The 12,432-nt window shown below is 39.4% G+C and overlaps 1 protein-coding gene across 1 annotated transcript in view; it reads right to left on the bottom strand.

Moving 5' to 3' along the window:
* The window catches only part of GLRB (glycine receptor beta), a 437,385-nt gene that overhangs the window by 210,530 nt on the left and 214,423 nt on the right, over positions 1 to 12,432 (bottom strand). Inside the window, exon 5 of the mRNA XM_053703772.1 lies at positions 8,633 to 8,862. Coding sequence (XP_053559747.1) covers positions 8,633 to 8,862 — 230 coding nt within the window. The remainder of the gene's footprint in view (positions 1 to 8,632; positions 8,863 to 12,432) is intronic.

Raw genomic sequence — 12,432 nt, 5'->3', positions numbered from 1 at the left:
TTAATCCAAAAAGAGAGAGAGGTAGAAGTTGCTTTTTGACCTCTCCTTTTACCGGAATAAACAACAAACAAGGAAGATGTTTGTCTAAAATCCTTTGTAGCATCTAAATAGAATTTTAGAGCGCGAACAACATCCAAATTGTGCAACAAACGTTCCTTCTTCGAAACTGGTTTCGGACACAGAGAAGGTACGATAATCTCCTGGTTAATGTTTTTGTTAGAAACAACTTTTGGAAGAAAACCAGGTTTAGTACGTAAAACCACCTTATCTGCATGGAACACCAGATAAGGAGGAGAACACTGCAGAGCAGATAATTCTGAAACTCTTCTAGCAGAAGAAACTGCAACCAAAAACAAAACTTTCCAAGATAATAACTTAATATCAACGGAATGTAAGGGTTCAAACGGAACCCCCTGAAGAACTGAAAGAACTAAATTGAGACTCCAAGGAGGAGTCAAAGGTTTGTAAACAGGCTTGATTCTAACCAGAGCCTGAACAAAGGCTTGAACATCTGGCACAGCTGCCAGCTTTTTGTGAAGTAACACCGACAAGGCAGAAATCTGTCCCTTCAGGGAACTTGCAGATAATCCTTTTTCCAATCCTTCTTGAAGGAAGGATAGAATCCTAGGAATCTTAACCTTGTCCCAAGGGAATCCTTTAGATTCACACCAACAGATATATTTTTTCCAAAGTTTGTGGTAAATCTTTCTAGTTACAGGCTTTCTGGCCTGAACAAGAGTATCGATAACAGAATCTGAGAATCCTCGCTTCGATAAAATCAAGCGTTCAATCTCCAAGCAGTCAGCTGGAGTGAAACCAGATTCGGATGTTCGAACGGACCCTGAACAAGAAGGTCTCGTCTCAAAGGTAGCTTCCAAGGTGGAGCCGATGACATATTCACCAGATCTGCATACCAAGTCCTGCGTGGCCACGCAGGAGCTATCAAGATCACCGACGCCCTCTCCTGATTGATCCTGGCTACCAGCCTGGGGATGAGAGGAAATGGCGGGAACACATAAGCTAGTTTGAAGGTCCAAGGTGCTACTAGTGCATCCACTAGAGCCGCCTTGGGATCCCTGGATCTGGCCCCGTAGCAAGGAACTTTGAAGTTCTGACGAGAGGCCATCAGATCCATGTCTGGAATGCCCCACAGGTGAGTGACTTGGGCAAAGATTTCCGGATGGAGTTCCCACTCCCCCGGATGCAATGTCTGACGACTCAGAAAATCCGCTTCCCAATTTTCCACTCCTGGGATGTGGATAGCAGACAGGTGGCAGGAGTGAGACTCCGCCCATAGAATGATTTTGGTCACTTCTTCCATCGCTAGGGAACTCCTTGTTCCCCCCTGATGGTTGATGTACGCAACAGTTGTCATGTTGTCTGATTGAAACCGTATGAACTTGGTCCTCGCTAGCTGAGGCCAAGCCTTGAGAGCATTGAATATCGCTCTCAGTTCCAGAATATTTATCGGTAGAAGAGATTCTTCCCGAGACCAAAGACCCTGAGCTTTCAGGGATCCCCAGACCGCGCCCCAGCCCATCAGACTGGCGTCGGTCGTGACAATGACCCACTCTGGTCTGCGGAATGTCATCCCTTGTGACAGGTTGTCCAGGGACAGCCACCAACGGAGTGAGTCTCTGGTCCTCTGATTTACTTGTATCTTCGGAGACAAGTCTGTATAGTCCCCATTCCACTGACTGAGCATGCACAGTTGTAATGGTCTTAGATGAATGCGCGCAAAAGGAACTATGTCCATTGCCGCTACCATCAACCCGATCACTTCCATGCACTGAGCTATGGAAGGAAGAGGAACGGAATGAAGTATCCGACAAGAGTCTAGAAGTTTTGTTTTTCTGACCTCTGTCAGAAAAATCCTCATTTCTAAGGAGTCTATAATTGTTCCCAAGAAGGGAACCCTTGTTGACGGGGATAGAGAACTCTTTTCCACGTTCACTTTCCATCCGTGAGATCTGAGAAAGGCCAGGACGATGTCCGTGTGAGCCTTTGCTTGAGGAAGGGACGACGCTTGAATCAGAATGTCGTCCAAGTAAGGTACTACCGCAACGCCCCTTGGTCGTAGCACAGCTAGAAGGGACCCTAGTACCTTTGTGAAAATCCTTGGAGCAGTGGCTAATCCGAAAGGAAGCGCCACGAACTGGTAATGTTTGTCCAGGAATGCGAACCTTAGGAACCGATGATGTTCCTTGTGGATAGGAATATGTAGATACGCATCCTTTAAATCCACCGTGGTCATGAATTGACCTTCCTGGATGGAAGGAAGAATAGTTCGAATGGTTTCCATCTTGAACGATGGAACCTTGAGAAACTTGTTTAAGATCTTGAGATCTAAGATTGGTCTGAACGTTCCCTCTTTTTTGGGAACTATGAACAGATTGGAGTAGAACCCCATCCCTTGTTCTCTTAATGGAACTGGATGAATCACTCCCATTTTTAACAGGTCTTCTACACAATGTAAGAACGCCTGTCTTTTTATGTGGTCTGAAGACAACTGAGACCTGTGGAACCTCCCCCTTGGGGGAAGTCCCTTGAATTCCAGAAGATAACCTTGGGAGACTATTTCTAGCGCCCAAGGATCCAGAACATCTCTTGCCCAAGCCTGAGCGAAGAGAGAGAGTCTGCCCCCCACCAGATCCGGTCCCGGATCGGGGGCCAACATTTCATGCTGTCTTGGTAGCAGTGGCAGGTTTCTTGGCCTGCTTTCCCTTGTTCCAGCCTTGCATTGGTCTCCAAGCTGGCTTGGCTTGAGAAGTATTACCCTCTTGCTTAGAGGACGTAGCACTTTGGGCTGGTCCGTTTTTACGAAAGGGACGAAAATTAGGTCTATTTTTTGCCTTGAAAGGCCGATCCTGAGGAAGGGCGTGGCCCTTACCCCCAGTGATATCAGAGATAATCTCTTTCAAGTCAGGGCCAAACAGCGTTTTCCCCTTGAAAGGAATGTTTAGTAGCTTGTTCTTGGAAGACGCATCAGCCGACCAAGATTTCAACCAAAGCGCTCTGCGCGCCACAATAGCAAACCCAGAATTCTTAGCCGCTAACCTAGCCAATTGCAAAGTGGCGTCTAGGGTGAAAGAATTAGCCAATTTGAGAGCATTGATTCTGTCCATAATCTCCTCATAAGGAGGAGAATCACTATCGAGCGTCTTTATCAGCTCATCGAACCAGAAACATGCGGCTGTAGCGACAGGGACAATGCATGAAATTGGTTGTAGAAGGTAACCCTGCTGAACAAACATCTTTTTAAGCAAACCTTCTAATTTTTTATCCATAGGATCTTTGAAAGCACAACTATCCTCTATGGGTATAGTGGTGCGTTTGTTTAAAGTGGAAACCGCTCCCTCGACCTTGGGGACTGTCTGCCATAAGTCCTTTCTGGGGTCGACCATAGGAAACAATTTTTTAAATATGGGGGGAGGGACGAAAGGAATACCGGGCCTTTCCCATTCTTTATTAACAATGTCCGCCACCCGCTTGGGTATAGGAAAAGCTTCTGGGAGCCCCGGCACCTCTAGGAACTTGTCCATTTTACATAGTTTCTCTGGGATGACCAACTTTTCACAATCATCCAGAGTGGATAATACCTCCTTAAGCAGAATGCGGAGATGTTCCAACTTAAATTTAAATGCAATCACATCAGGTTCAGCCTGTTGAGAAATGTTCCCTGAATCAGTAATTTCTCCCTCAGACAAAACCTCCCTGGCCCCATCAGACTGGGTTAGGGGCCCTTCAGAGATATTAATATCAGCGTCGTCATGCTCTTCAGTATCTAAAACAGAGCAGCCACGCTTACGCTGACAAGGGTTCATTTTGGCTAAAATGTTTTTGACAGAATTATCCATTACAGCCGTTAATTGTTGCATAGTAAGGAGTATTGGCGCGCTAGATGTACTAGGGGCCTCCTGAGTGGGCAAGACTCGTGTAGACGAAGGAGGGAATGATGCAGTACCATGCTTACTCCCCTCACTTGAGGAATCATCTTGGGCATCATTGTCATTATCACATAAATCACATTTATTTAAATGAATAGGAATTCTGGCTTCCCCACATTCAGAACACAGTCTATCTGGTAGTTCAGACATGTTAAACAGGCATAAACTTGATAACAAAGTACAAAAATGTTTTAAAATAAAACCGTTACTGTCACTTTAAATTTTAAACTGAACACACTTTATTACTGCAATTGCGAAAAAACATGAAGGAATTGTTCAAAATTCACCAAATTTTCACCACAGTGTCTTAAAGCCTTAAAAGTATTGCACACCAAATTTGGAAGCTTTAACCCTTAAAATAACGGAACCGGAGCCGTTTTAAACTTTAACCCCTTTACAGTCCCTGGTATCTGCTTTGCTGAGACCCAACCAAGCCCAAAGGGGAATACGATACCAAATGACGCCTTCAGAAAGTCTTTTCTAAGTATCAGAGCTCCTCTCACATGCGACTGCATGCCATGCCTCTCAAAAACAAGTGCGCCACACCGGCGCGAAAATGAGGCTCTGCTTAAGCTTTGGGAAAGCCCCTAAGGAATAAGGTGTCTAATACAGTGCCTGCCGATATTATTATATCAAAATACCCAGATAAAATGATTCCTCAAGGCTAAATATGTGTTAATAATGAATCGATTTAGCCCAGAAACAGTCTACAGTCTTAATAAGCCCTTGTGAAGCCCTTATTTATGATCGTAATAAACATGGCTTACCGGATCCCATAGGGAAAATGACAGCTTCCAGCATTACATCGTCTTGTTAGAATGTGTCATACCTCAAGCAGCAAGAGACTGCACACTGTTCCCCCAACTGAAGTTAATTGCTCTCAACAGTCCTGTGTGGAACAGCCATGGATTTTAGTTACGGTTGCTAAAATCATTTTCCTCATACAAACAGAAATCTTCATCTCTTTTCTGTTTCTGAGTAAATAGTACATACCAGCACTATTTCAAAATAACAAACTCTTGATTGAATAATAAAAACTACAGTTAAACACTAAAAAACTCTAAGCCATCTCCGTGGAGATGTTGCCTGTACAACGGCAAAGAGAATGACTGGGGTAGGCGGAGCCTAGGAGGGATCATGTGACCAGCTTTGCTGGGCTCTTTGCCATTTCCTGTTGGGGAAGAGAATATCCCACAAGTAAGGATGACGCCGTGGACCGGACACACCTATGTTGGAGAAATTTGGGTTTTGTGTACTTTTAAACTTGATATTTTACTCTCTGGAATCTGCGGCACTTTTTTATATGTATTTTTACTAAGTGTAATTAGGTCCTTCAGACCAGGGACAGAATAGCACTGTAAAAAGGGAAGCAAAAGTTTGAGGGTCACAAAGAAGAATGATTTGCTGATCAGGACATTAAAGTGAGAGTGCTATTATTTAGGATCCTTTATAAAGATTGATATTTTATTCTTTGCACTCTTAGGATCTTTACTTTGGAGTGCGCTCCTGATACAGTGTGTACATTGGCACTGTAAGAAGTCAGATGAAAGATAAAACAAATAAAAACTGGTTCTAGAAAGAAGGTGGGTAAAAACAGCAACAACAAAGAACAGGCAGTAAAAGGGTTTTAATTATGTGCTCTACCTTAAAAAATAAAGGAAAATCATGCACTTTAACTTGTGTGTGCTTCTGTTTTTTCATTGTCTTTCAATGAGGACTAAAGGGAATACGCTGGGTAAAGATAACTTGTAATCAATGTAATAGAGTATATGATAAAAAAAAGGTTTACTAGGAAATTGAAATAAAAGATAAGAATGTAACTTATGTTTATAACATTTTAACTATGAACATTACATATTACATTTCCTTAAGATTTGATTGATTTAAAATCATGGATCCATGATTTTATAATTGCAAATGATTTTAAGTGTATCTCCACTGGAATTATTTGTTCATAATAAACGACTACTACCTATTGAACTAACTTCACCTCAGCCTTATATTTAGGCGCTCACTTCATTGTCACATATTATTGCAACCCACTAGGTCTACTAAGAGACCCATGGAAGAGAGCTGTAGGTGCACCCAATAGCGCTAGGTCTACTACCACACAATACTTTAAAATCACTTGATTCTACAGCTTAAAGGGACAGTCAAGTCGAAAAAAACTTTCATGTTTCAAATAAGGCATGTAATTTTAAACAACTTTCCATTTTACTTTTATGACCAATTTTGCTTTGTTCTCTCGGTATTTTTAGTTGAAAGCTAAACCTAGGAGGTTCATATGCTAATTTCTTAGACCTTGAAGGCCGCCTCTAATCTAAATGCATTTTGATAGTTTTTCACCACTAGAGGGCATTAGTTCACGTGTTTCATATAGATAACATTGAGCTCATGCACATGAATTTACCATGGAGACAGCTCTGATTGGCTAAAATGCAAGTCTGTCAAAAGAACTGAAATAAGGGGGCAGTCTGCTGAGGCTTAGATACAAGGTAATTACAGAGGTAAAACGTATATAATTATAACTGTGTTGATTATGCAAAACTGAGGAATTGTTAATTAAGGGATTTTCTATCTTTTAAAACAACAACAATTCTGGTGTTGACTGTCCCTTTAACAGGGAATTAAAGGGAGAGTACACTGTAAAATTGTTTTTATATTAATGTATTTTCAATGACTTGTTATACCAGCTGCAGAGTATAAAATGTATGAGAAATTGCATTTTCAGGTTTATTTGTGTATATGAAGTAGCTGGTTTTGTGCTTTTAAACCACAGCCTATTGCAGTAGGTTGAGTTTCAGGTAATATCAGATCTCATGTTATCACCTTGTGTTCACAGATTTGCTTCCTTATCTTATATTTGTCTGGAAAACCAAAGCTCAATACTTAGAGAAAACAATAAAAAAAATTATCATTTTATTACTTACAATCTTGCGACTGCGTTCATGTATTCCCCATATAAGTACGTAGCAGAATATGTTTATTCAGAAATAAATATTTCTATATACAGTATAACTGATGTTTTTTGTTCTCTCTCTCTCTCTATATATATATATATATATATATATATATATATATATATATATATATATATATATATATATATATATATATATATATATATATATATATATATATATACACACACACACACATTTTCAAATATGTATATGTATGTATCTTAATGTTAAAGCCCTTTGTCTGCCTTTTTTTTTTTCTAACACCGGACATCTCATATCTTTGAGCATCTATAACTTTTGTGTATAATATTTTTTTTCAAATAGTTTTTATTAGATGGCGTTATTATGAGTGTAACTATGTAATGCATTTTTAATGTGTATTACGCAACTTTTTAGTTTTGCGAAACAGTTAACCAGAGCTCTGAAGTTGCAGTAATCATTCTAGTGTAAATAGTGATTGCACTCAAGCGATCACGTTTACTTTCAACTTGTAATACCAGCGGTAAGCCCGGGGAGCGCAAACAGCCGCGATAAACTCTTTATCACTCAGGTGCAAAATGTTTTAAAATCTGAATTATCCTTGTTTTGCTGCCCAGAGTCATACTTTTTAGAAAAGCCTATTATCCTTATACCCCTTCAACAGTTTTTTGAGAAGGTTTATATATCTTGCTGAGACCAGATTAAGACATATAAACTAGCTCCTACACTGATCAAGCTATCACTTTGCAGAATGTTTGGAGGTAGATATGTACAGTCGGCAGTTTCGTTCACTGCTGAATGTGGAAGGAGGAAGCTATTCGTGGCATTCAGCTTTTTCGGAGCCAGATTGTTAAGGTGTAACACACTAAGATCTGTGCAAATCCAGAATCAGAAATAGCCGAATGTCACAAGCGGCTGTCTTCTTCCATATTTTCTGATCCTAACTAAGGAACCGAATGTACATCCTTATTAAACACAGTTAAAATGACATAAAACAAGTTAGGATAGAGACAAAATATAATAATATGTACTTGAATTACTTTACCAAATTTATACTGCAGTGCTTCGCCATTAACCCTTTGTTTTTAGTTTCTGAATTGTAAAGCTCTAACTCCCCCCACACATGTCCTTCTATGGCTGTATCTATATCTATTGTTGTTTTGGTAGAATGCAAAAGTGCATAGGGATTATCATGCCTAGAAGCTGTGAACTCAGTTGAAATACAATGCCTGTGTCTAAACACTGATAAGGGGAGTGGAGTCGGCTGTTCCAGGCAGCTTAGCTATGTAATTCATTTTGCTTATTTTTGAAAATTATTTTAAAATACTTGCCAGCAATTTTTAAACAATTTTTTTATGCAAACTATTTTAAATTAATTAGCCCTTTTAGGATATGCACAGATCTCAACCTGTTTTATAACTCTTTAAAGTCATATCAAGAGCAGCAAAGCACAACTGGGATCTAACGGAATGCATTTGGTGAGCCAATGACAAGAGGCATATGTGTGTAGCCAACAATAGAAGTAAACTGCATGATCTATCTGTACTTTGAGAATGTAATTTTGACTTTGTGTCCCTTTAAAAGACATAACATGTTAAAATATGTACTTTTCTATTTGGTTCACAACAAAATGTGCTAAAGAATTAAAAGACTACATTTTTATATTGTAATCTTTTAAGTCAAATAAAACTTTTCTACCATAATATTTAGTAAATATTGGGAAAAAAAGAACAAAAAACTCACCGCATGCTAAGAAGGACATCTCCATCACGAAATATAAATAGAAGTATATTTTCTTGGGTAACATCGTGAAAATTTGCCATCTTTTCATTTGCAAAAAATAAATCAGGTTTCCATAGACATTTAAACATAGTTGGATCCACTGTAAGTGCATCAGATCCACGGAAATCAGTTGGTAGTTTAAGACGTGGGTCATTCCATCTTTGTCTTAGAAATATATTAACTCGGTAATCCTGCAATACACACACAAAATATTGTACTTAAAAAACGGTTGTTACAGAAGATAAGAATCAGTATTTATGTCACATCTTCACAATCTGGTATCAAACTAAATAATAATAAGTCCTCTTGGGTATCTTTCATTCAGCATCAATGATTTTAAAAATCTAATTTACTATAGCTGAAGAGAGCATCATATCCACATATATAGCCTTTTTTATAGTTATTTCAGTGTAGGAAAAATTGATACAAAGCTGTAAAAAATATCACCTAGATTACGAGTTTTGCGTTAGAGGCTATGCGGTGCTAATGAGCAGTTTTCCCTCACCGCTCACTTACCTGCAGCGCTGGTATTACAAGTTTTCAGAAACCGGTTGTTAAAAGACAAGAAGTGAGCGTTGAGCAAAATTTTGCTCATTACCGCACTCCAATATATCCAATATCAGCGGTGAGCTGGTCGTACGTGCTCATGCACGATTTCCCCATAGGAATCCACCGGCTGAAAAGAAGTCTAACACCTGCAAAAAAAGCAGCGTAAACTCCATAACGCAGCCCCATTGATTCCTATGGGGAAATAAAAGTTATGTCTACACCTAACACCCTAACTTGAACCCCGAGTCTAAACACCCCTAATCTCACACTTATTATCCCCTAATCTGCCGCCCCGACATCGCCGACACCTACATTATAATTATTAACCCCTAATCTGCCGCTCCGGACACCGCCTCCACCTACATTATATTTATTAACCCCTAATCTGCCGCCCCCAATGTCGCCGCCACCTACCTACACTTATTAACCCCTAATCTGCCGCCTCCAACGTAGCCGCCACTATAATAAACATATTAACCCCTAAACCGCCGCACTCCCGCCTTGCAAATATTAATTAAATATTACTAAACACTAATCTGCCGTCCCTAACATCGCCGCCACCTACCTACATTTATTAACCCCTAATCTGCCGCCCCCAACATCGCCGCCACTATATTAAAGTTATTAACCCCTAAAAATAAGTCTAACCCTAAACCTAACACCCCCTAACTTAAATATAATTACAATAAATCTAAATAAATATTCCTATCATTAACTAAATTATTCCTATTTAAAACTAAATACTTACCTATAAAATAAACCCTAAACTAGCTACAATATAACTAATAGTTACATTGTAGCTAGCTTAGGATTTATTTTTATTTTACAGGCAAGTTTGTATTTATTTTAACTAGGTAGAACAGTTATTAAATAGTTATTAGCTATTTAATAACTACCTAGCTAAAATAAATACAAATTTACCTGTAAAATAAAACCTAACCTAAGTTACAATAACACCTAACACTACACTATAATTAAATAAATTAACTAAATTAAATACAATTACCTAAATTAAAATAAATTAGCTAAAGTACAACCCCCCCCCACTAAATTACAGAAAATAATAAACAAATTACAGCAATTTAAACTAACTACACCTAATCTAATAGCCCTATTAAAATAAAAAAAGCTCCCCCAAAATAAAAAAAACCTAACCTAAACTAAACTACCAATAGCCCTTAAAAGGGCCTTTTGCTGGGCATTGCCCCAAAGTAATCAGCTCTTTTACCTGTAAAAAAAAAATACAAACAACCCCCCCAACAGTAAAACCCAACACCCACACAACCAAACCCCCAAATAAAATACTATCTAAAAAAACCTAAGCTCCCCAGGGCATTTGGATGGGCATACCCCTTAGAAGGGCAGTTAGCTCTTTTGCCGCCCTAACTCTAATCTAAAAAATAAAACCCACCCAATACACCCTTAAAAAACCTGACACTAACCACCTGAAGATCGACATACTGGGAGACGTCTTCATCCAAGCCAGGCGAAGTGGTCCTCCAGACGGGCAGAAGTCTTCATCCAAGCCAGGCAGAAGTGGTCCTCCAGACGGGCAGAAGTCTTCATCCAAGCTGGGCAGAAGTGGTCCTCCAGACGGGCAGAAGTCTTCATCCAAGCCAGGCAGAAGTCTTCATCCAGACAGCATCTTCTATCTTCATCCATCCGGCGCGGAGCGGGTCCATCTTCAAGAGCAGTGCATCCTCTTCTGGCAACGACTAAAACAGAATGAAGGTACTTTTAAGTGACGTCATCCAAGATGGCGTCCCTTAGATTCCGAATGGCTGATAGAATTCTATCAGCCAATCGGAATTAAGGTAGAAAAAATCCTATTGGATGATGCAATCAGCCAATAGGATTGAGCCCACATTCTATTGGCTGATTGGAATAGAATTCTATCAGCCAATCGGAATCTAAGGGACGCCATCTTGGATGACGTCACTTAAAGGTACCTTCATTCTGTTTTAGTCGTCGGATGAAGAGGATGCTCTGCGTCGGATGTCTTGAAGATGGACCCGCTCCGCACCGGATGGATGAAGATAGAAGATGCCGTCTGGATGAAGACTTCTGCCCGTCTGGAGGACCACTTCTGCCCGGCTTGGATGAAGACTTCTGCCCGTCTGGAGGACCACTTCTGCCCGTCTGGAGGACCACTTCTGCCCAGCTTGGATGAAGACTTCTGCCCGTCTGGAGGACCACTTCTGCCCATCTGGAGGACCACTTTGCCCGGCTTGGATGACGACGTCTCCCGGTAAGTCGATCTTCAGGGGGTTAATGTTAGGTTTTTTTAAGGGTGTATTGGGTGGGTTTTATTTTTTAGATTAGGGTTTGGGCGGCAAAAGAGCTAACTGCCCTTAAAGGGCAATGGGGAGCTTAGGTTTTTTAGATAGTATTTTATTTGGGGGGTTGGTTGTGTGGGTGGTGGGTTTTACTGTGGGGAGGGTTGTTTGTATTTTTTTTTACAGGTAAAAGAGCTGATTACTTTGGGGCAATGTCCCGCAAAAGGCCCTTTTAAGGGCTATTGGTAGTTTAGTGTAGGCTAGGGTTTTTTTTTATTTTGGGGAGGCTTTTTTATTTTAATAGGGCTATTAGATTAGGTGTAATTAGTTTAAATATCTGTAATTTGTTTATTATTTTCTGTAATTTAGTGTTTGTTTTTATGTACTTTAGCTAATTTAATTCAAATTTAGGTAATTGTATTTAATTTAGTTAATTTATTTAATTATAGTGTAGTGTTAGGTGTTAGTGTAACTTAGGTTAGGTTTTATTTTACAGGTAAATTTGTATTTAATTTAGCTAGGTAGTTATTAAATAGTTAATAACTATTTAATAACTATTCTACCTAGTTAAAATAAATACAAACTTGCCTGTAAAATAAAAAATAAATCCTAAGATAGCTACAATGTAACTATTAGTTATATTGTAGCTAGCTTAGGGTTTATTTTATAGGTAAGTATTTAGTTTTAAATAGGAATAATTTAGTTAATGATAGGAATATTAATTTAGATTTATTTAAATTATATTTAAGTTAGTTGGTGTTAGGTTTAGGGTTAGACTTAGGTTTAGGGGTTAATAACTTTTATATAGTGGTGGCGACGTTGGGGGTGGCAGATTAGGGGTTATTAAATGTAGGTAGGTGGTGGCGATGATAGGGACGGCAGATTAGGGGTTAATAATATTTAACTAATGTTTGTGAGGCAGGAGTGCGGTGGTTT

The sequence above is a fragment of the Bombina bombina genome, chromosome 2, assembly GCF_027579735.1.
Source record: "Bombina bombina isolate aBomBom1 chromosome 2, aBomBom1.pri, whole genome shotgun sequence".
In the NCBI taxonomy this organism is placed as follows: Eukaryota; Metazoa; Chordata; class Amphibia; order Anura; family Bombinatoridae; genus Bombina; species Bombina bombina.
Note: the sequence above shows the minus strand (reverse complement) of the source record. Positions and strands in the feature narration are given on the sequence as shown.